Here is a 23,444-nt window from a genome sequence, read left to right on the forward strand (position 1 = left end):
ATTCAATTGTAGATAATACAATTGTATAAATATATATTTTTCTTTTTTCTTTATCTGTCTTGCAAATCAGAAATCTTCTGCTTTCTCAATAAAAATATATTTTTTTATATCTATATTTCAATTGATGTACAAACCTGGTTTTCCTGCATTTCCCGTCGAGTAGTCCGGGAGAAAACGGCGATCCGACTCCTGGCTTCCTCAAAAGAGAAACAAGACCCTCTTTCTCTCTCTTCGTCGGACTCCGGCTCTCCTCTGTATCTCTCTCTGTCTCTCTCACTCTGTCTCTCTCTCGCTCTTACCAGCTGTGCACCGCTGAATCTCTTCAGAGGACAAACTCCTCCTTTTTCATCCCCGTTTCTTTCTCTCCTGCTGCTGCTGATTGAAATTTAAGTCATTTTTAATCCCTCCAGCCAGGTATCCAGAAACCGACAGAAGAGACATTAGAGTGAACGAGAGCAAATTGACATTTTCGTAGTGGTGGATATTTTTAGCAGTTCCCCTTCGTACTCTTCTCGTGCGCTTCACGTCGGATCGAATCTCTTTCTCTCACGCTTCCTGTCATTGTTTTTTCGTTTCACATCTCGGAAGCAGGTGAGATGTTTGCGAGAGCCAGCGAGCAATTGATGAACGAGTCTCGCTACATGCACTGATACAGAGCAAGAGAGAGAGGGAGGGGGCTGAGATAGGCAGAGAGAGAGAGAGAGAGAGAGAAAGTGAGAGATGGACACCCTCCAGCAGTATTGGATGAGCGAGATGGTCAGGATAGCGAGGGAGAGTCAGAAAAAGAGATGATAGAGCCAAGTATGGAGAAATGGATGTGAGAGAGAAAGTGAGAATACATCAAACATATAGAGAATATTGATGCTGCCTACTGTGAGCTGCCTATAGTTCCTCCTCCTGATGCTAATTTACAGAGTCGTATACATGAAGTCTTACAGAGTTCTTCACCATGACGTCAATTTGAGATTTACCCGAAAGGCTAATTCAATTTGGGTTCCCTTAGGAATTTCTAATGGCTTTTCAGAATCACTATTTGCACGTTCATGGGTAAAACAAGGTCTTACCTTATTTTACATTTTACTGGAAGAGACTTTTATGTTTTGTTTATACAGTCGCACACAGCCAAAGCATGGATTTTAAAACGGTTGCATGCTTTAAAAATGCGATTTGCAAAAAGCTGGACATTCAGCTAACTGTAAGGATGTGAGCTGCATGCATGATGAAATGGACAAATGCTGTAGTGCTCATGGGGTAACTTGCATTTTTAGTCGACCTTATTTTTCTCATGAATTGAAAGCTGCTATTCTAAAAAAAACCAGCATTAGTAAATCCAGAGGGGGACCTGGTTCGTAAATACTTCATTTTCAGGTACAAATCGAGCAGTTCTGTTTCAGCTCATTTTCTATTTGCATGACACAAATTACATGCAGACATTGTTTCTGTACAAAAGAGAGAGTGAAATAGAAATGATATGTGTGGGAACAGGTATGTGTAATTTATCTAGCCGTTCCACTATTGGTTCCTCTCTCCATCTCTGCCTGCTATATTTGTCTTGTCTTATTAGTTATTATTGGAATAGATGAGTTATGAACAGCCTTCACATTTACCCAGTTAAAGGCAAACACAAAGAGTAATGAGAGAGAGAGAAACAGGGTGAAGAAATGTAATGGCATTGTCTTAAGAGAAAGTTGGAAATTTTTATTGGTGTCATTTTTCATTTTAAAAGCATTTCACAATATCTGTTGCCTGGTTTATTTCCATAATAACTCGTAGAACGGTGACCACATTCTAGCAACCACAAACCATCACACGCCAGCACTCGTACAAATTCCCATATACACACAAACCCCATCATCGACAAATAAATTCAGACTTTTATAAATTAGGACTATATAGCATAAAGTCCTGAAAAATAATGTATGCGCGCATTGCCTTGTATAGCTGTTAACCGCTTAGGTTTCAAGGGCGTGTGTGTGTGTTTCTGTGTGTGTATTTGTTTCTGCTGCAAGATGTTCCCAGCATTGTTTATTAGAAATGAAGGCTATTTAGATGTGACAGACCTCATTTGTTCATCTGATTAGGGGCCGCAGTGGTGTGTACTGTAGCACCATTCATAACCAGCACAATTTCAAAGTTTATTCTTAGTGATAGACCAATATATGTGCAAGGCTTTAATGCTAAAAATGGCCTCGCTATAAAAGAAATGTGCATGCATAGTGAAAGAAATCGGTGTGTAGCTGTTCCAAACTGTATTTGGATGTCAGGATAAAAGTAGTCTTCTTGTACTAAATTCCAACATTCCCTAAGAGGCGTAGTAATGGATAAATGGTAGGGCTGGGTCAAACATATTGATTCTCCGATTTTAATTGTTCTTCAATTTAGCAAAACAATTAAATCCCTGTATGGATTCTTGATGTGCATGCTTTACTTCAGGGAGGGCTTGTAAGGAAAGACCAATAATCCGGTGCAAGGGTGAACGATGCTCAGGCCAGTCATAAAGATCGTTAAGAAAGTTGATCAGTTCCATGTGTTTTAGGTGTTGCCAGTTTAAACATGCATCTTAATGCACTGCTTACAGAAGCAGGCATCCTGCAAGCGCATCTTAAGGCTTCAGACTGTGTGCAAATACTGGTTTCACGTTTCCTTGCACATAAACGGACATATTTACCCAAAATTATTTCATATTATCCTCATAAACATAGTCTGTTGTGTAAATGTGAACAATTCAGAATGAAAACGCATGTATCAGTCCATTACATGTAGGTCTTAAAGGAATATTCCAGTTTCATAAAGCGAAAATTTTGATTATTAACTCACCCCCAAGTAATCCAATATGTTTATGTCTTTCTTTATTCAATCGTGAAGAAATTACGTTTTTTGAGGAAAACATTCCGGGATTTTTCTCAAATTAAAGCTGCAACCCTGGAGGATTGAGATGATTTCGAATGTTTACCATTTTCATGCCCCTTCCACACTATCACAGAGCAACCTCCAATAGAGCTTGTCCTCGTCAGTGCATGTGCAAGCATACGGAGATGACTTACATAACACTCAGAAATGCAATCAATGGTTGATAAACCACAATTACCTGTCGAGAAGAAATGTGGCAAGCACTGTATCCAGCTTGAACCCTTTAAAATCTCATAGATCTCTCCACCTTTCAAATGCTGGTCCGTTATTGATCCAAATTTTATTACGGGCATGGTCGCTTTCTATCCTTGTTTCCTTGGTTGTTTTCTTTTCCTTGGTTTTTCTCTTAGCTCTGGTTGTTAACCAAGAAATCGGAAGTTGGTTAGTGAATGTTTTCTCTGCCATCATGCTGCATACAGCGTTTAATCCAACACACCTGTGAACTTCAATGCATGTGATATTGTAACGCGCGAGGGGGAAGGGGGGGATCTGTGGCCTGTGCAGGAACTGTGATTGACAGGCAGATTTTACACAGCCTTGCACTAATTGGACCAAATGAAACGGCCTGCGCTGATTGGACCAAATGAACCAGGAGCAGTGGATTTTTACCAAACAAATAACAGGCTCTAGTTGGAGGGTTTTTTCTTAAACAGTCTAATTTATGTTATTCTATTGGTGAATATGATCAAAACAATCTTGCCGACTGCAGCTTTAATAGACTTTATTGGACCTCAACAGTTTACCGTTTCAATGCACTTTAAAATTGCCGTTTCAACACAGCTTCAAAGGCCTCTAAACAATCCCAAAGAATGCATAAGGGTCTTATCTAGCGAAACGATTGTAAGTTTCGTCCAGAAACCACAACTTTTCGTCTTGTGTTCTTGACCTTACATATTGCATAATCATGTCAAAAGGTCAAGCATGACTTAAATGAAACTTCTGCTCCAGTGTTTACAAGTCTGGAGAAAGAGGCCGTTCCGACGTTGTTGTATGTGGAATGATATTAATTAATGTCTTTGTCTTTGGTCGTAAGTGTGCGTTTCACATAAGTAACACGTGACCATTCAACATCATTACGCAATATGTAAGGTCGCGCTGGTGCATCACACAGCTGGTGCAAGACGAGAAGTTGTTGTTTAAAAGTGCATATTTTTATTTTTATGAAAATGACAATTGTTTCGCTAAATAAGACCCTTATGCCTCGTTTAGATCATTTAGTGCCCTTTGAAACTGCATTTAAACTGCAAATTTAAACTGCACTGAAACTGTGAACTGTTGAGGTCCAATAAAGTCTATTAAATTGAGAAAAATCCTGGAATGGTTTCCTCAATAAACTTAATGTCTTCTCGACTTAACAAATAAAGACATAAACATCTTGGAAGACATAGGGGTGAGTAAATTATCGGGATTCTTGGTTTATCATAGTGGAATATTCATTTAAAGTGACAGCACAACAAAAATAAATTCAAGAATAAATAAAATATAAATTATTTATCAACATCGTTACAAATTGAAGCCATATAGAAAAGAAAACAGCATCGACAAATTAGTCGCAATACCCATGCCTAATTTAAAAGATTGGACATATTTATGTAATCTGTCAATCACAATAGTAAAGAAAATGAATGACCACTCAGCTCACTCTTGTGACCACTCTTGTTTGTTTTCATGTGTTGAATATTATAAACGTCATTATTTATGCTAATTTTGGATTTAGAGCTCGACTCAATCCCTGCATCACAGCCAAGTATGATTATCTAACTCAAACGTTATGTGAAAATCCCAACTTTTACACTGTTTTTCGATATTTTGTGGTGTATTGTGTTAGTAGCAATTGTAATTAGTGCAGGGTTTCCCGCAGAAAATGTGTTAGTTAAGGTGGTAGGGTTGTGCAGGTGGGCGGGTGGGGGCGTGGCAATCAAAGGGGCGTCATGATAAAAATATTTTTATTTAAAACACTCAAATAAAATTTTGAAGAAACTATGACAGAAAATGAACACATACTAGATTATTAATGAATTAAATGTTTTATCAACAGGCTAGTTATCCTTCAGACAGTGACGGACAATGACTTTCTCTCATTTCGGCCATGTGGCGTTTGGTGGAATTATTTTTTTTTGGACGACCTAGTTAAGGTGGTAGGGTATCCCATCTTAGGTGGGCCGCCCGAACTGAAAAGTGCTGCGGGAAACCCTGTAGTGTGTGCATTGGTGGCATTTAAATGTTGTGTATGTCACGGTTACCATTAATTTGTAACATATATTGTCCAACATTTCTTCAAAAATGTTTTTCACATAGTGCTGTTATGCCACCCCACCCTCTTCCCCCAATACAAGCATGTGTGTTTGTCTGTGTGTGAAAGCAATGTGTGCTTGTCCTCTATATTTAATCCTGTTAACACACACTTAGTCATAAGGTATACTCACACCATTGTCACAACACACCAAAGAAACAAAGACAATTACTCACAGACACAGATGCATCACATTCACCGTCAGACACTACCTCTCTCTCACTCTCTCTCTCTCTCTCTCTCTCTCTCTCTCTCTCTCTCTCTCTCTCTCTCTCTCTCTCTCTCTCTCTCTCTCTCTCTCTCTCTCTCCAAGAGCATGTTTCGAACCTTTTAATAAGAATGTACATTCAGCACCATGGACAGCGCATGAAATCGGTATAAAAGCAGATCCCAGTATAAAACTTTTCTTCATAGTGAAATTTTGTGACGGACGCCTTGACAGAAATGCTGTTCTCTGTTTACTTTGTCTGCCAACACACTTTAGCGATTTAGTGGAAAGAGAGAGAAAGAGACAGATGGGTGGATGAAAAGACAGATTACTTGACAGGCCCTTATTTATGCACTAATGGCTTCACACATTTAAGAAGAATAAGGAAAGCTGTGTGTGTGTGCATGTGTGTGTGTGTGCGTGTGCGTTTTCAACTTTTTGCATAAATATGTCAATTACACTGACAGGACCACACTTACATTGGTTTGCTAGACAGACACATAAAAAGCCCTTAATTTAACTGTCTCAGTCCCTTATTTTGCATGGATTTTCATGCATCTGTGTAATTTGTTTGTTGTTTATTTGTGCATTTTTTGTTAAAGATTACGCACAAAGTCACTGGCCTCACATTTCCGTACTTTTTTCTCTTTGCCATCAATCGGGGTAAATTTGGCATTGGTTCCCTGAACACAGGACAGATAAACAGCAGTAAATAATAGACTTTGAACTAATGTTCAAAGATGTTATCATTTCCTAATTTATCAAGAGATTTTAAAAAGTTTGATATTCTTCTGTATTAGCCATACTGCAGTTAAATATGGATTTGCAAATAATTGATCTGAACTGAGTTGCGCTACAGTACAGTGAATATTGTACAACTGATTTCACTTACAAATGAAATTAAATAGAATTCGATTTATTCTAAACAGAACGAATTGACTTGAATATAATGCAAGATGAATTAACACTAATTAAGTTTAATCAAACAGAATTGATTTAAATTAAAAAAAGAATAATAATTTCTAGAGAATGGACGAGTGAGGATCTTCTCTATTGAAAGACTGTGGCATGATTAAAGATAAAACGGTTTACGGCAAGAGCAAAATAATGTCAGATCTGGTAAATGAAACCAGTGAAGCAAATGCAAAGACCGAATTTGACCCTGCAGGGCTTCGAAGGAGTGACAGTAAAACCAAATGAAGGTAACAATGATACACCAAAATACAGTAAGACCCGAAATCACACGAACTTGCAAAAGTGAGGATCCAGCTCTTAAGTCTCTCTTTCATTGAGAACTATTCTTTCCCCATCCTCCTTATCTTTTCATAACGGTTCATACTTCATCATCTGATCCAAGCAGAAGAAGAAAAGGAGGGAAAACTGTATTAAATCCTCTAATAACTCCACTGGAGAAATCCCCTTATTTTCTGTCAAGTTTTTCTGGTTAATTGACTTTTGATCCCCTTCTAGACCGTACGGAGTGACGTAAGACTTAAGAAAATCCTTCTGTGTGCTTGCTCATGGATGTATGCAACCTTGAGACATGGCGTCAGTTAGATGTCATATTAGATTCTGGAAGAGATTTAGTGAGATCTGACATCTTCGGTTCCACACAAGATGTTTTACGTCTCACTTTGACACACATGGGTTTCTGTCTCTCTCGCTTTGCCCTGCCTGTCCGTCTGTGATATAAAACACACAGATTCTGTCTGGATTTTCATCCCGTACACATTATTTCTCTTTGTCATATAGACGCACGCACGCACGCACACAGCAGTGTTTATCGGTGCGGTGAGCTGTGTGTGCTGGTGTTTTGATAGCTGTAATCTGGGGCCTCATTTTTTCTGCTGTGTTCTGTTATGGTCTGAACTGCAGCTGTCTGCAATGCTAATGCATTTATAGTAGCCATCAAGAAATAAATGAGAGTGCTCAGAGAGCACATATTACAATTCAGAACTTCCCACTAAATACTGCACTGTCAATGAAATGGACCCCAGTCTAAATTAAGTTTAATGGTTTTCCTTTTAAAGTGTATCAGTACTGTAATGCACTGTAGTTTTTTATTGTCTCTAGGTAGTCCATGAACATTTCATATATATGTGTGTATATATGTGTGTATATATATATGTATTTTTGTACATCAAAAATTTTCATTTCCACAACATGATATTAAATTAAATATATGCATTTACAAACTCATGTTTCGGTAATGAGAACTTAAAAGTAGTCAGGGTACTATGACAAACAAAATTTCAACTTTTATCTGGGGAGAAAAAATAAGAACTTCTTACCTGGTAGCCATCTTGAGTGTCACAGTCAATTATGTCCCTTTTTTTGAAAATGTCAGTTCCTTGAGGGCTTAAACAATGATTGAAAATTGTTGTGGAGGATGAGAAAATTGGTATTGGACACATTTATAATCCTAATTATTGTCTCTACATTTACCAATGATCACCAAATACCACATGTTTCTTTACTGTAAATGTTTATAGTATAACATGCACTGAAGCTTTTTATTTTTAAGATTTTTTAATTATAAATTTTCCATGTCAAATAACCCAAATCCAGTCATGGACACGTTGCGGTAATGAAAATTTTCCCGTTAAATGTGGAAAAAAAAACAAAATTGCCTTTGTATGATGTCATTTGAAATCATGTGCAAAATAGTACATGAAGAGATGTTTGTAACTGTATGCTTCTTATTTTGATACTTTTACTTTGCATTTACTTTTTTTATCAAAATGTTTCATGACACCTCATAAGTCTAATTTCACGAGAATCACCCATTTGTGTAAAGTATCTTTAACTTTAACATACTAAGTACTTTTGCAAAGAATGCAACACATTCAGTAAATGTCTTCAGTGTGTACTTTAAATGGGTTATCAGTTCAGCAAATACATTAACTGGATCAAAAATGAATTCAGTAAGTACACTCAATGTTGGTTAGTTCATTCATATGGTGAATGGGTAAAGTGTATGATATGATGACCTTGCTCATGTGTTCAAAGCCCACATGTCAGTTATCCTCTGTCTGTCCATTGATTTATCTAAAGCTTTCTTTCTCTTTCTGTTTCAGACGAATATTCCCTTTCTGCAGAATGTTTTGAGTAACAGCCAGTTTCTATATGGCACGGTAGACACGCAGTTTATTGATGAGAATCAGAAACTATTCATACTGAAGCCTACACAGAACAGAGCTCAGAAACTTCTGCACTATCTGGGTCAGTGTATAAGCATTCATCACTGTTTGTGCACCTGTGATTGCCGAATATGTGTACTGTATGTGCGTTCATTTGTGTTTAAACATCTGCTGGTTTCTCCACAGGTCACATCATGGTAAATGGACCCATGACTCCAATTGCAGTGAAAGCCAAACCTTCATCTGTTGATCCAGTCATTCCTCCCGTTCCGTTGGGTAAGACGGACAAACATTCAACACACAAAATACTCTCCTTTCTATTGGTGGTTTCAGCAGCAACAACATAAAAAACTGCTTTTGTAGACTAAATGCAACTTCTGGTAGACTTACACATAGAATCAGTAACACTGAGTCTTTTTACAGTAGTTTATTTCTGAAAACAAGGGAAATATAAGTAAATTACCTTTGTACACATATCATATCTAACCCTTATAAACTATTACACTGAGCTAATGTTATTGTGTGAAATTACAATGTTAGCTACAAGTCCTTGAATTCTTTCCTGGCTGCCAAACCTCTCTGCACAGTTGTGATTCATGATACTCGTCTTTAGCAAACCAAAACATTTTATTTTCGACAAGGTATTTTTTTCAGAGATCAGTTCAGCCACTAGCCAGACTGATAAATATACAGACCGGACGTTCACTTCGGTTCAGGCGCATAACCAGGGCTTGACATTAACACTCGTCATTTTTGCTGTGGCGGGGTAAGACAGCCAATCCCACTAGCCACTTTGACAGGTTGAATATAATTTTTTTTATTGTAGCTTTCTTAAAAGTTATGCGAAATGATAAAAAATGCGCAAAGCGACACTGGGAAACTACAACTCCCATGAGCACTCTGCACCCAGTGCAACGAACAGAGAGCGTTTGTTGAGACGCTCGCGCGATCAGCGGAGCGTTGCGGACCAAAGTGTAACCTTCCAGACAGCGTGCGAGAGCTGATGGATTTGTGAACGCACAAGAGGACGCAGTCTGAGCGCATACACACTTCGGGAAAAGATAAAAACAATTGCATGGAAGTGATTGAAGAGATATAAATTGTGTGCACACTCTCAGGGCAAGAGAAGAGAGAAATTCAGCGCATACCTGAATGCACACGAAATCAAATGAAACCCACCAGCTGAGAGGTTCGCGCATTATTTTAATGTACGCTACTTTGGGCAAAAATAATGCACTCTCGACATTTGTCATAAAAAGTATTAAATCACTTTTAACTGAAACCATGATCAAGCTTAAGGTGACTTACAATTCTTGTATATTTTTTGACAGTATTTACTGCTGTTGTTAATAAATATTTAAAGTGGTTTTCGAGGGGTTTGTGTTTATCTTTTAAGTTCATCTTCTACACCCCTTCTCCACTTTTAATATATTCATTCTAAGTTAATCTATTTATGCTTTACTGGCATGTTTTTCATGCACCTAAATATATATGATATGATCTATACTGATATACCTGGTATATAAATGTTGTCTTAATTTGGGTGGTCAGACTGCATTTAAAATTCAATGCATCTAATTTAGCTACACCAAGTAAATTTGCTCGAATTAAAGTCATTTTAGGATGTCAAAGTCAAGGTTAAATTATATAAAATTTATTTTACCAGCAACAAAATTGTGGCCAGTGTGTCCCTGCGCGTAACCGCTACAATTTGAGTGCATCCGATGAAACGTCTATATCTAATGCTGGGTACCCGCCAAAAGATTTTTAACATTTAAGATTTTCAAAATGAAATGAACCACAAACTGAAAAAAATCCTAGATTTAACCGTTTTGCTCCTATAGTGTGTTTTGAATCTCAAGGAGATTTCGAGATGTTTCTCGCGACCAAACGTGACTTTACAGTAAACAAACATGGTGAACAACGGTTATAAAGAAATGACATGAAATGTGCTTTTGAACATGATGTCTCTGATGTCTATCTCACTTTGAACTGTGCCTGCTGTGCCATAGTAGTTGTTATGGTTTCGTCTTCTATCAGCTTACTTTCTGATTGGATGTTGTTTCGTTTCACGTGATAATCTCAAGAGCGTGTGCGTGCTTGTCCTCGGAGTTCCCCCCTCCGTCAGGATTTCTGATCGTAAATATTAACTCTTTCACCGCCAGCGTTTTTAAAAAAAAGTTGCCAGCCAGCACCAGCGTTTTTCATGATTTTCACCAAAGTTTAATGCCTTCCAGAAAATGTTCTTCTTTAAATATATAAACATACAATATACCAAATGAAAGAACAGACCCTCTGCTTTCAAACAAAAAAAAACCGTTTCATCCTACCTTTAGTGGTTCTTTTGCAATCAGCTTTTGAATATGGGTAGGTTTTTGCAAAAACACCATATTTTGAGCAAAAAGCAGAGATAATTCCATTTTTGTGACGGACTTTTCATAGAGATCCCATTCAGAGCGATCTTTAAAACAGACACGGACATGCAGCAGTTTGCCAGAGGGCAATACTTCCGGTTTTAAAAAGTTTGGAAGGGCGCCACCTGGTGGATAATAGCTGTATTGCGGAAAGACGGAAAATCTCGTCATTGGCGGGGAAAGAGTTAAACATGTTTAATATTTACGATTCGTGATCGGGGTGGCTCTGAGGTTCTTTCGATCAGGTTCGGACACTCTTTAACACACCTCACACCAAGGGAAAATCAGATAAGATAATCTGTAGAACCATCAAGATAATCGGGACATAGCTAGGATTGTCGGAAGGGGGGAAATCGCCCCAAAATCAGACCAATTGTCTTTTGGTGTGTACCCAGCATAAGTTGGTAAGCAGTTTCATATGAGATACTATATAATTGCAGGTTTTTTATTAATTTAATAATTTGGTACTCATTGTCATGGATCACAAGATGATAAAAGCCATAACATTAAATAGCATAAAAATGTCCTACTGTCTCAATTAGTCTATGTCAATTCTGTTTTTGTCAAACTCTGTTACCAAGGTAGAGTAACAGTGTTGACAGTCATGTGCGTGTAAAAGAGAGATAGAAAGAGAGAGAGAGTGTGTATTTATCTGTACTACATATTGTCAACACTGTTACTCTACCTTGGTAACATTGTTTGACATTAAAAGAATGTACTTGCAATTATATAATCCCTTATAAACTACAAAAGCATTCTGCCCAGGGACTCAAATGAAACAATTTTCATGAACTCTCCAAAAGAAAAGATTTACTTTAAATAAATTGGACTACGCATACAGTAAGAGAAAACAGCTTCAGAAAGCGCATTATGATTGCCCCAGTTTGCATGCATGTGCAATATCTCATAAAAACAGCAATAAAGCTTTTCGTCGCACTACTTGTTGGCAAAGTAACTTGTTACTGTACAGCCTATACTTAATGTAAGACGGCTGAACTACTGTCACGCTACTCGAAAATTAGATAAAATCTGTTACTCTTCTCCATGCACACATGCCACACATTGCATATTGCTTAAATTGTTAATGAACACACTAGCCCTATTTAGGGTCCATCGCAACAGACGTTTAAGCGCTAACACAAAATTCATTCTCCTGTGTACAGCTGGCCAAAAACACTGGCAGTGCTCCTGCACAGTCCTCATTCTCTCTCTCTCTCTCTCTCTCTCTCTCTCTCTCTCTCTCTCTCGCTCTCAGTGGACGTATGAGAGTGTGATAATGCAGCTTTAATCCTTCCCTTCTCTCCTTCTCTGCCAAATGAAAGAGGGATCCGGCCACATTAGAAATCTCATTAAAGGGGTTTAGGTGTGTGTGAGCTGCGTATTGCAATCCTTCTGTGAATGTGTGTGTGATTCCTGTGGGATAGAGAGCGTGCGTGCATATGTGTGGACAATTAATTAAGCCAATTTTCTCTTATTCCCGTTGGTTTACCTATTCTCTGCTTGCTCAACATGACGTGTATAAAATCTTGAGTGTGTGATTCGCTTTTAAAGGAGCCCTGATGGACGCATGCATGGAAAATGCATCGATGGTTCTCAGTTGTATAGGTTGTAATTTGCAAAACATGAAGTATACAAAACCACCCCGTTCGAATGGACTAAATGTGTGTCGCGTGTGTGTGCAGAGCAGGTCTTTCATGGAATAAACGATGCATGTGTCAGTGTAAGTAGGTCACATCTGTGGTAGGTGTAACCGAGCCTCATGAGATGGGCATTGTGTGCGTTGCATGTGCAAATCCGACACACAATACGCGATAAATTGGCTTTGGCCTCCTTCATCCCTTTTATATGGCTGCCAGGGTTCCGTATTGAGAAATTCCCTTAGCAGCAAACCCCCGGCATATACATTTAAACTTATGTGTGGGTGTATTGGTATGTCTAGAAATATGCAAATCTATGCATCAATGTCTTATTTACAGTGTTTCCATAATCAGTCATCCCAGTCCTTGTCTTTCTTACACCCTCGTCTCATTTGGAATTGTGATTTTGGCTGTGCTTGTGTTTTTATTTTATTTGTTTGATTAATCTAGCAGCCCACTAACTGTTATTTTTCCACCAATTTCAGATGTTTGCCTTATTTACATAAACATTCAGCACAAGTGAAGGGAGCCACTGCGTGCAGCTTTGCCTGTCAGCTAGTGAACTTTAATAGCACCACCAACCAAATTTCCAGCTGAGCTAATAGCCCTTCCAACTCTCTTTATGGCATGTCAGAACAACAAATAGTTTGGGGTTTCTTGGTGGTTCTTGTTTTCAAGGTTATTATTGTTAACTAAAACTAAACAAAGATAAAATCTACAGCAGCTGTGAAAGGATTGTCTTGGGAAAATGTGAATTTGCTAAATCGATCAAACTGTAAACAAACCATACTTTGCAAACATTGCATTATGCATGGTCTCCGAAACCTGACTGCTCCCTGACCAGTTTGTAAAATTGTGACCTTGTAGGTGAAATCTAGTCTTATAATCAAATTTTGAGATTATAGGAAAATCAAAGTTTGATTTCACTTATTCATTTCCAATTTAATTCTGTTTTTCACATGACCTTACTCAGTCAATATTAAAGATATTCTTTACATGATGTGATGTAGAAAACAGTAAATCACAACAAAATGACTTTATCTGGGCTTTCACAGGCAGGGTCACAATTGATAAAAACCTGAAACTATACTGACATAAAACTATATTTAACGTAGACCAAAATAAAAAAAATCCAATATTATGCTAAACAAAATAGTGCACTTGTAGCCTCAGCAGTGACCAATGAGCTTCTTAAGGTGTAAAACAAGTAGCGGTAGCACTTAATTTTCCAGTACGTGTACTTACCTTGTACATATATGGTTAATACCTTGTACTTACAGACAAATGTGTGGTACTTACTTTAAGTATATACACAGTAATTAAATGGTATCATTATTGCATTTTACACCGTTATTACACAGTACCTACCACCTAAGTTATAGTGTCATATGTATACTTAAGCAATATCGCTCGAGTAGGAGTGTGATATAGCTCTATATCATCACGGCTGTGATTAGGCCAGAGGCAATCACAGCCGTGATGATATAGAGCTATATCACACGACACCGAGAGCGATATTGCTTTTATACAACAGTTCGACGGCACACGTTTGAAAAACGAAAACTAGAATACAACAACGGAGTTATTTTAAAAGCCTCTTTGTTTGGGAACTACTTCTTCCGCCACGGATTTGAGGGCGTCCAGAATGACAGGTAAAACTTTCGGCTGCTTTGAAGCTCATAATAACTCAATGGACGTAAAAGCTGTTACTTTATATTACCGTTTCTTGGTCACAAAGTGTAGTTTTAAGATTAGTTCAGTCGAGAATGTATATGTATTATATTTACATCTGCAGTCGATTAGTAAAGATAGCGCCTGTTTGAACGTTTGCTTAGTGAGATTCGGTACGAATGAGAACCAAAGCATGAGCGGACGTCAGTGTTCACTCGCCCCGCTGACCACCGCCCTCTCTGGGCTACATCTCTGACATGGATTCCCTGGCTCTCATGTTGGCCTTGTTTGTTTATGATCGTCAAAATGAGATCAAATCAGCAGTATTTGGTGTCATGATCAAACTATTACTTGTTTTTTATTCATATTTAGTGTCTTTTGTGTTGTTATTGTTTTGGCGCGAGGTAAAAGTTAATAAAACTATACTTGTATAACGTTACTATTGCTTTCTTATTTATTCTTAACGCGATACGATCACTCGATTATTATTATTAAACTTTGTTGTCAGTACTATACAAAACGGTGTCAGAGAGATGTTTTTGCATGCTGCTGCTTATAAATATACCAGTGGCCATATCTCATAACATGTTTTAATAGTCACGTCACGATAAAGTAAATGATTAATGTCCACATTTAAAAGCTGCGGTGCTTACCTGCAGTTCCACGGTGTTTTCGCGTTCTGATAAAAGATATAGCTCCAGAAAAAAACGAGTGTTTATATTCCTCTTTCCAAGTGTTAATCGTCCACACGATGTGACAATACATTTCTCCCATTAACTTTAAAGTAACATCCAAGAGCGCTGATCTTTGACGGAATAATAACCGATTGGGGATTCACAGACTGATTTATGAGCTAGTGAACTAATGAGACACACGGAGAGTGATTCAAAACAGCGCGTCTGTGTTTTTCCATTCAGAGATGAGCCTGCTTAGGACCCTTATTCACTAGGTGGCGGAATAATACGGAAGGTGAAGCGGTTACAGTGCCGTTATCAGCACAATATCGCATAGCTCTTAGCCAATCAGATTCGAGAAGCAGAAAGAACTGTTGTATAATATGCTATATCTTAGGTGGTAAGTAATGTATAATAACTGTGTAAAATGCAACACTTTTTAAAGTCCTGTTTCCATGACGTTACTATAGACTTACTAGTGAATGTACCCAGTAGTTAATGTGTACGATATTCAATGCTTGAGTTTAAAGGGTACAATAAAGGACAAAGATACAGAATACAAAAATGGCACATCAGCAATGTTTATTATTAGTTATTATATACGTACACTATAAATGCCTTTTATTAACTTACACTTGTTAAAAAATGCGATGGAATATGCAGGATATTTATGCAATTATATGCGATGAAATTGTGCAAGCCCCGCATATTTTGTGCACGGAAATCTGCAATTTATGCTGCGAAAGTGCGGCGTATTTGAAAAAAATTGTGTCACCTGCATAAGTATGCAAACTTTGGAAGATTATGCGTTAAATGATGCGATCGCATAATCATGTTTTTCTGGAGGGACTGTAATGTACATTCATGTGTAAGAACAGTAGTGTTTATTGTTTTTACAGTATACATACACTATAAGTATGTATCTGGTATTACCCAGTACTTATTTAGAGTTACATAATAACTACCAAGTATGTACCACTGGTAAGTACAGTAATGACACCATTTAATTACCATATAGATTCTCAAAAGTAAGTACCACACATGTCTGTGAGACATATATGTACAATATAAGTACACGTACTGTAAAATAAAGTGCTACCCAAGGAGCAGCAAAGTTGTCTCATTCCTCTTGTTGTCCATTGTGATGCATGTGACGCTCCTATTCTTGTTTCTAATGAGCTGCATGTTGATTGGCTGCCAAAATCGATGAGAAACGTCAGAGGCTTTGGTTTAATACATCAACCCTTTTCAATTTCAAAGCAGTGTGTGTGACAGATCCAAAATGAGGACTGGTCAGAGTTCAGCAACATCAGTCGATTGTTGATAATGAAATCACATAGTTTTCATTAATGTGTTGTAAACTAACTTATGTTTCTTCTGTAAAGGTGGGCCACCCATGGGCTTCCGTGAGGTTCTGTTGAAGGAGGGTCCCGAGGGTTTTGCCAAGGCTGTTCGAAAGCACCAGGGTCTGCTACTTATGGACACCACCTTCAGAGACGCCCACCAGTCTCTTCTGGCAACTCGTGTCAGGACACACGACCTTAAAAAGATCGCTCCCTTTGTGTCTCACAACTTCAATAATCTCTTCAGTCTGGAGAACTGGGGAGGCGAGTTACCGATTCTGTTTCATGAAGACTTTATACAGTACAGTTCATGCGCATTCAGTTGGTTTATCTATCGGTTGTGCCGTCATAGTTTCCCTGACATTTCAGTTTTCTTGTTTTGTGTCGCTTGACTGAGGATAAACGGTAATGGTCTTTAGTTGACCTTTAACCCTTTGAATTCATTGTACAAAAGATTACATTTACAGTAATTGACAACTCTAGGATCTGTTCAGGGACACTACAGGTTGTTTGTGTATTGATAGACTTTTAAGTGTGTTTGTTAGGCTTAGTAAAGATCCATTCATCTTTTGAAATCACTGTTATTGGAGATCATGACCTTTAATATTTCACTTCCTCTCTTAAGGAGCTACATTTGATGTAGCCATGCGTTTTCTCTCCGAGTGTCCATGGAAGAGACTCCAGGAGCTCAGAGCTTTGATACCCAACGTCCCATTTCAGATGCTTCTACGTGGTGCTAATGCTGTGGGATACACAAACTACCCCGATAATGCTGTGTTCAAGTAAGATCACACTACATGCAGGCTTTTCTATCAGGTTGCCGATTTTACATTGACTTCTGTTGAAGTTTATGAGCTTTAACTTACTTATTTTTTACACACAGACCTCTCTGCATTTTCAGAATTTCGTCCAGACTTAAATAGTTTGTTAATCCCAGAATTCCTGACCCTCTTGTCATTAATTACTCAACCTCATGTACGGTGTACATTTTAGGACATCCTCAGACCTTAGCGTCAGTACTCAGGTATCAGATAAAATGGCATTGCGCCTTAGACTTAAAAGCATCAGTTCTCAGAAAAACATGGTCAGGACTAAAGTCTTGCACATCAGAAATCAGGCAGAATTGCCTTGGGCTAAAAGGCATCAGGTGAAACAGCCTTAGACAAAAAGGCATCAGGTCTCACTCAATTAGACATCGGGCAAAACGGCCTTGGACTAAACGGCAGGTCTCGCACAACAAGGCATCAGACAAAACAGCATCAGACAAAACGGCTTCAGACAGAAAAGCATCAGATGATTTTACACGTGCCCCCACCTCTTCACATGACATCACTTTCGCAAACTTACCGAAGATCAATAAAGACTTATGAGGGCACTTTTGTTTCTTTAACTGTGTATATAATTGTAGCCTTGACATAAATTGTTGTTGTTCCTTTTCTCACTTGTATAACAATGATTTAAACACGATTTTACACAAGATCACGCCCATTCGCTTGACGTCAGTATAAAGATATTGAAATCTTTTTTGAATGTCTTTATTAATCCCTACAGTTCCTTAACTGTATAACGTAAATAAAAATATAACGCTGAATTAATGCTGTTAAAATGCGTAAATGATGGTGTGCTCTCTCTCTCTCTCTCTCTCTCTCTCTCTCTCTCTCTCTCTCTCTCTCTCTCTCTCTCTCTCTCTCTCTCTCTCTCTCTCTCTCTCTCTCTCTCTCTGAAATTGCATAACTGTTTTCCAGTGTTGGGAACGTTACTTTAAAAAAGTAATTAGTTATAGTTACTAATTACTTCTCACAAATAGTAACTGAGTTAGTAACTCCATTACATTATTATAAAAGTAATTAATTACCAGGAAAAGTAATTACTGCGTTACTTAAAAAAAAAAATATTTCAAATAACTTGAATGCCCCTTACAAAATTAAATATGTTAAATGACTAAAATGAATACTAAAGAGAAATCACTAATTTTGTGGCAGCATGTGACGATGTGAGGTGCTTTATTAGATCAGAATTACTTGCCACAGACGTGGAAAGACTTTTTCTTCATGGGCATAAGTTGCACATTACACAAACATTCTTGCCTTTCACCTCAACAATGGAAAAGTAGTGCTTTATACTTCGTGTTTGCGACCGCTACCTTTGAGCTTGTTGTACTTGCCATCGCCCTGTCACCGGTGTTTTCGGAGTGATTGATGCGCGATGTCAGTGCTTTGAGATGGGGCACAGTCAGCAGCAGCACCGCTGCTCGTTGAGAAGACAAAACGACGCGTATTTTCATGTCAGTCTACAAAAGTCTCCAACCACGCCAGAAAAGATAGCTAGATTTGTCCTATAAAGTCGCTAAAGTGATAGAAAGTTGCTAAATCTAGCGACAAAGTGACCAAGTTGCTCAGACTTTTTAACACTGCTCCTCGCTCCTCTGACTTGGACTGCGCGTGTGGGCGGGCCTTTTTGTGAACTCTGCCTCTGGTTGGCTACCAATGGAAATTAAGCCAATCATCATTCGTTATGTTTCTCACAACACACACAAGAGAAAAACAGTGTTTGGCTGAGAGAGTGAGCATACGCGGCTGAAAATCACTACAGTAAGATCAATTTTAGTAACGCGCCGCATTTTAATGTCAGTAACGATAACGGCGTTATAACGGGGGAAACAGTAATTTATTTGATTACTCGTTACTGAAAAAAATAACGCAGTTACTAACGCCAATTACTTATAACGCCGTTATTCCCATCACTGCTGTTTTCGTAGCATTTTATCAAGAAGCTTCTCGAAGTTTCACTGTAGGATAATTTAAAAAGAATATTGAAGGAGTTCACTTTTAATCTGGGCTTTTAGTGGCGGCTTTTCCTTCAATATTCTCTCCATGTCATTTATTTCAAAAATAAAATTTTATTTTTCTAAGAACCGAAATTAACTGTTTGGCACAGCAATAATTTTGTCTACAAAAGTAATTTCAAGCATTTAACCATACACCTTCAGATTAAATTATTTTTAAGATCATAGTTAACTCTTTCCCCGCCATTGACGAGATATCTCGTCAATTAAGAGAAAACGCTTCCCCGCCAATGACGAGATTTTCCGTCTTTCCGCAATACTGCTATTATCCACCAGGTGGCACCCTTCCGCAACTTTTTAAACCCGGAAGGATTGCCCTATGGCAAGCTGCTGCATGTCCGTGTCTGTTTTAAAGATCGCTCTGAATGAGATCTCTATGAAAAGTCCGTCACAAAAATTGAATTATCTCTGCTTTTTGCTCAAAATATGGTGTTTTTGCAAAAACCTACCCATATTCAAAAGCTGATTGCAAAAGAACCACTTAAGGTAGGATGAAACGTTTTTTTTTGTTTGAAAGCAGAGGGTCTGTTCTTTCATTTGGTATATCGTATGTTTATATATTTAAAGAAGAACATTTTCTGGAAGGCATTAAACTTTGGTGAAAATCATGAAAAACGCTGGCGCTGGCTGGCAACTTTTTTTTTAAACGCTGGCGGTGAAAGAGTTAACATTTCAATCAAGTGTTTCTAATCTTTTGATATATAAATCATATATATATATATATATATATGTAATCATGTAAAAAAGAATCTGTAAAAATATGACCTTGATATTTTTGTATAATATTAATATTGAATAAATATGGTCATGTCAAAGATTAAAATCATAGTTAAATGAATGGTTAAAATACAACATTGATGCTCATTATCTTATAATTAGATTATGAGACTTTAGCCTGGTTTTTCCAGACAGGATATATATAGATGCCCTATTAGCGGCAGTTTGGCAGACAAATCTATTGACCGGCCGATAAAGACATGTATATCTAAGGCTCATGCACAATACCGCTGTTTAACACGAGCATGCTTTTCTTTTGTGAATATGCGTCGGAGTAATTAGATTGAATCACTTTACACACAGACTATTTTAACAATAGCCTCTTTCACACAGTAATTCTAGTAAATTACCATGAATTTACCAGAATGAATTTACCAGTAAATACAAAAATGTGCTGTTCACACATGCAGTGACGTTACGTCTTTTTACCAGTAAGACATCATTCACACATTAGTATCAAAATACCGGTAAACTCGAAGAGAAAGCGGAAGTTACCTGTGGCGTGCGGCCGCGAACTCCTATCGTATTTGTACACAATGGCGGGTTATGACTTAATGTCGTCGGTCCGTATTTTGTTGTTTTCACATCTGTGGCAAACGGTCGCGAAGTTGCTCGTGACCAAACAACATTGCGTTAGGCGGCGTCAAACGGAACCTGTGTTTGCACATTAGGCTTCACCGAGGGTGTGCAAAGGATGTCGTCAATTTGGCAAATATATTGTAAGCTGTTTTAAACAACTTTGAAGAAATGTGAATGTTAACTTCAGTTGTGCTCGACTTTTAAGCAGCATGGGTGTGGAAACGAACGTAAACAGTGCGGTGGTAAACGCATCATCTGTTTAAAAACGTTCTGATTGGCCCGATCTGTCAGCGCGGTCTGACGTCGTCTGTTCTAAATGCCGGTAGTCCTATATTTTTCGTTCACACATAGCGCTTACCGGTAAATTACTGGTAATCTTACAACCTGTCTTACTGGTAAATTGGGAGCACTGATTTACCGGAAAGGTTCTGTTCACAAATGACATGTTAACTGCAATTTACCAGTAAATTACCAGTAAAGACTGTATGTGTGAAAGGGACTAATGTCTTCTTTGCTTTCTATATGAGCTTTGAAAATGGTCAGTTGCGTTGCTATCTATGGGGGGTCAGAAAGCTCTCGGGTTTCATAAAAAATCTTAAATTCTTTTCCGAAGATGAACAAAGGTCTTACGGGTGTAGCAAAAGTGTGAGTAATTAATGACAAAATAATCATTCTGAGAAGTTTTCTATGTTTTTAAAACCATTGTCTTAACCCAAACTTAAACACACAAAATTCAACAGTAACAATAAATTGAGAGTTAAAGCTAATACCGTAATTAAAAACCGTTTTAACCTAAACCAGTACTTAAAATGATAATCCACTGTATTTTCTGCATGTTGACTCAGTAGTTTAGTTAGATTTTTTGTACTTAATGTAAATGTATAAATGTGTATACATACACTGCATATTTTTCAGCACTCTGCGCGCCTCACTTTGAAAAGCCCTGCTGTAGGGCAAAGTTGTCTCACAATACAACACACATACCAGTAATCTCTTAACTAGGCCTGCATGTTATTAGTGTTGCACAATTACTATTGTTTATATGTGTGATTCAGGAGTTGAATAAACAGAAACCCTACGCATTAAGAAAAATCAATAGTAACTCTTGGCTGTGATTGAATGCACATTTATCCAATGTCACTTTATTATCCATAAATTGCACCATTCATAGCTGTTATAAACAAATTGGCAGTAGTACAAAACTGTTTTTCTCTTTAGTTCTGAAAACACCTTTCTGTCATCATTTACTCAACTTGATGTCATTTCAAACATGTCTGACTTTCTTCTGTGAAACCCCAAAAGGGATATCTTATCAAAGTTCCTTTCCAAACATGTTATTTGGATTTGCCCGAACCCTTTAATTCCCAGTGCTTTCTATTTTATATTTCCATTTCTCTTTTTAGATTCTGTGAGGTGGCCAAAGAGAACGGAATGGATATCTTCCGTGTTTTCGACTCATTGAACTACATTCCCAACATGCTTTTGGGTATGGAAGCAGCCGGTGCGGCAGGGGGCGTGGTGGAAGCGGCCATTTCTTACACAGGAGATGTTTCTGACCCTATGAGACAAAAGTACTCACTGGAATATTACATGGACCTGGCCAATGAGCTAGTCAAGGCTGGAACACACATACTATCCATTAAGGTAGATAACATGTGAATTGAGCAAAATACACAAAAATAACCCAAAAAATGTACACTTACAAAGGCAGAGGTGAAGGACTGTTTTAGTGTCAAAACTCTTAGCATGTTATTTTCAGCTGTGTTTGGAAGTCACTGAAGAGTGTAATGACTAAAGCCATTGACAGTACTTGTTCCATCTCCGTAATTTCGTTTTTTTCCTCGTTTCCTTTTCTTTTCGAGCGGCCGTAATGGTGCAGTAATCTTCATAACAGGAATTTTCTGTTATTTTCTGGTTGAAAACAACACTCTTATCTTCTTTCTTCAGGACATGGCTGGCCTGCTGAAGCCTGAAGCCAGCCGCTTGCTGATCGGAGCGCTGCGGGACCGTTTTCCTGACATTCCCATCCACGTCCACACTCACGACACAGCTGGCGCGGGCGTGGCAGCTATGTTGGCCTGCGCGGAAGCAGGCGCTGATATAGTAGACGTGGCGGTTGACTCTATGGCCGGCATGACCTCTCAACCGAGCATGGGTGCCATCGTAGCCTGCGCGAGAGGAACTAGACTTGATACCGGTGTGTAGACAAGAAATGCTCTCTTATATATACACAAACGCACGTAGACTAAAAGAGACAAAGATTTAGTTAAAAGTTAAAGTGTAACAGTAGTTAAGAGTATATTTTTGGCCGAAGAGTTAATCATGTAGGTCAGGATGTGTGCACCGTGGTCCAACAGGCTGCCCGTGATCAATTGAACATTGTCTAAGTTACAGTTGGCTTTGTTTGATTAATGATGTCTAATTAGTCACTAAGTCACTAAGCTCATTAATCAAAGGACACAGCAGACGCTGTCTTCATATATCGATAAAATAGTACATTTCTACAGTTTTGTGAGCTATAGCTTCACTGACTGTGTGTGTATGAGAGATAATTGGTGTGTTGTGAGAGGCATGTTAAACAAAAGACTTCCAGGAGCATAGTGGGAAATATGTTGACACACACCGGACAAAGACTAATGACTGAGAATAAAAGGAAAGGAGGTGAGAGACTCTTTCTTCCTCCTGCCCTGTTTACAGTACACATTTATTTCACCTTCCTCCAATTATTACCCTCAATGTGGAGTCGATCCTCTTCCTCTCTGTCTTATCCTCATCCCTCTTTCGTCTGCTGTACTGCTCCTCTGAGGCAGTGTGGTTAGATAATGACCACTGTTACAGTTATTAGAGGCCCATCTTGTGTATCTCGATTGTAACGGCTTCATACAAAACTGTCTTTATGACTCTCTTTAAGCACAGCAGTCAAAAATAAAAAATAAAGATAAAGGGAAACAAG

At 38.2% G+C, this 23,444-nt stretch overlaps 2 protein-coding genes across 2 annotated transcripts in view; one reads left to right on the top strand and one right to left on the bottom strand.

The window, feature by feature from the left end:
* LOC135778606 (leucine-rich repeat and fibronectin type-III domain-containing protein 4) overlaps window positions 1-655 on the bottom strand; it is a 40,123-nt gene extending 39,468 nt beyond the window's left edge. Inside the window, exon 1 of the mRNA XM_065289013.2 lies at window positions 135-655. The gene's annotated coding sequence lies outside the window, so the exon portion shown is untranslated. The remainder of the gene's footprint in view (window positions 1-134) is intronic.
* pcxb (pyruvate carboxylase b) overlaps window positions 1-23,444 on the top strand; it is a 271,734-nt gene that overhangs the window by 203,249 nt on the left and 45,041 nt on the right. Inside the window, exons 11-16 of the mRNA XM_065289014.2 lie at window positions 8,489-8,633; window positions 8,738-8,827; window positions 16,333-16,554; window positions 16,916-17,072; window positions 21,895-22,135; window positions 22,439-22,688. Coding sequence (XP_065145086.1) covers window positions 8,489-8,633; window positions 8,738-8,827; window positions 16,333-16,554; window positions 16,916-17,072; window positions 21,895-22,135; window positions 22,439-22,688 — 1,105 coding nt within the window. The remainder of the gene's footprint in view (window positions 1-8,488; window positions 8,634-8,737; window positions 8,828-16,332; window positions 16,555-16,915; window positions 17,073-21,894; window positions 22,136-22,438; window positions 22,689-23,444) is intronic.

The sequence above is a fragment of the Paramisgurnus dabryanus genome, chromosome 2 (genome assembly GCF_030506205.2).
Source record: "Paramisgurnus dabryanus chromosome 2, PD_genome_1.1, whole genome shotgun sequence".
NCBI lineage: Eukaryota > Metazoa > Chordata > Actinopteri > Cypriniformes > Cobitidae > Paramisgurnus > Paramisgurnus dabryanus.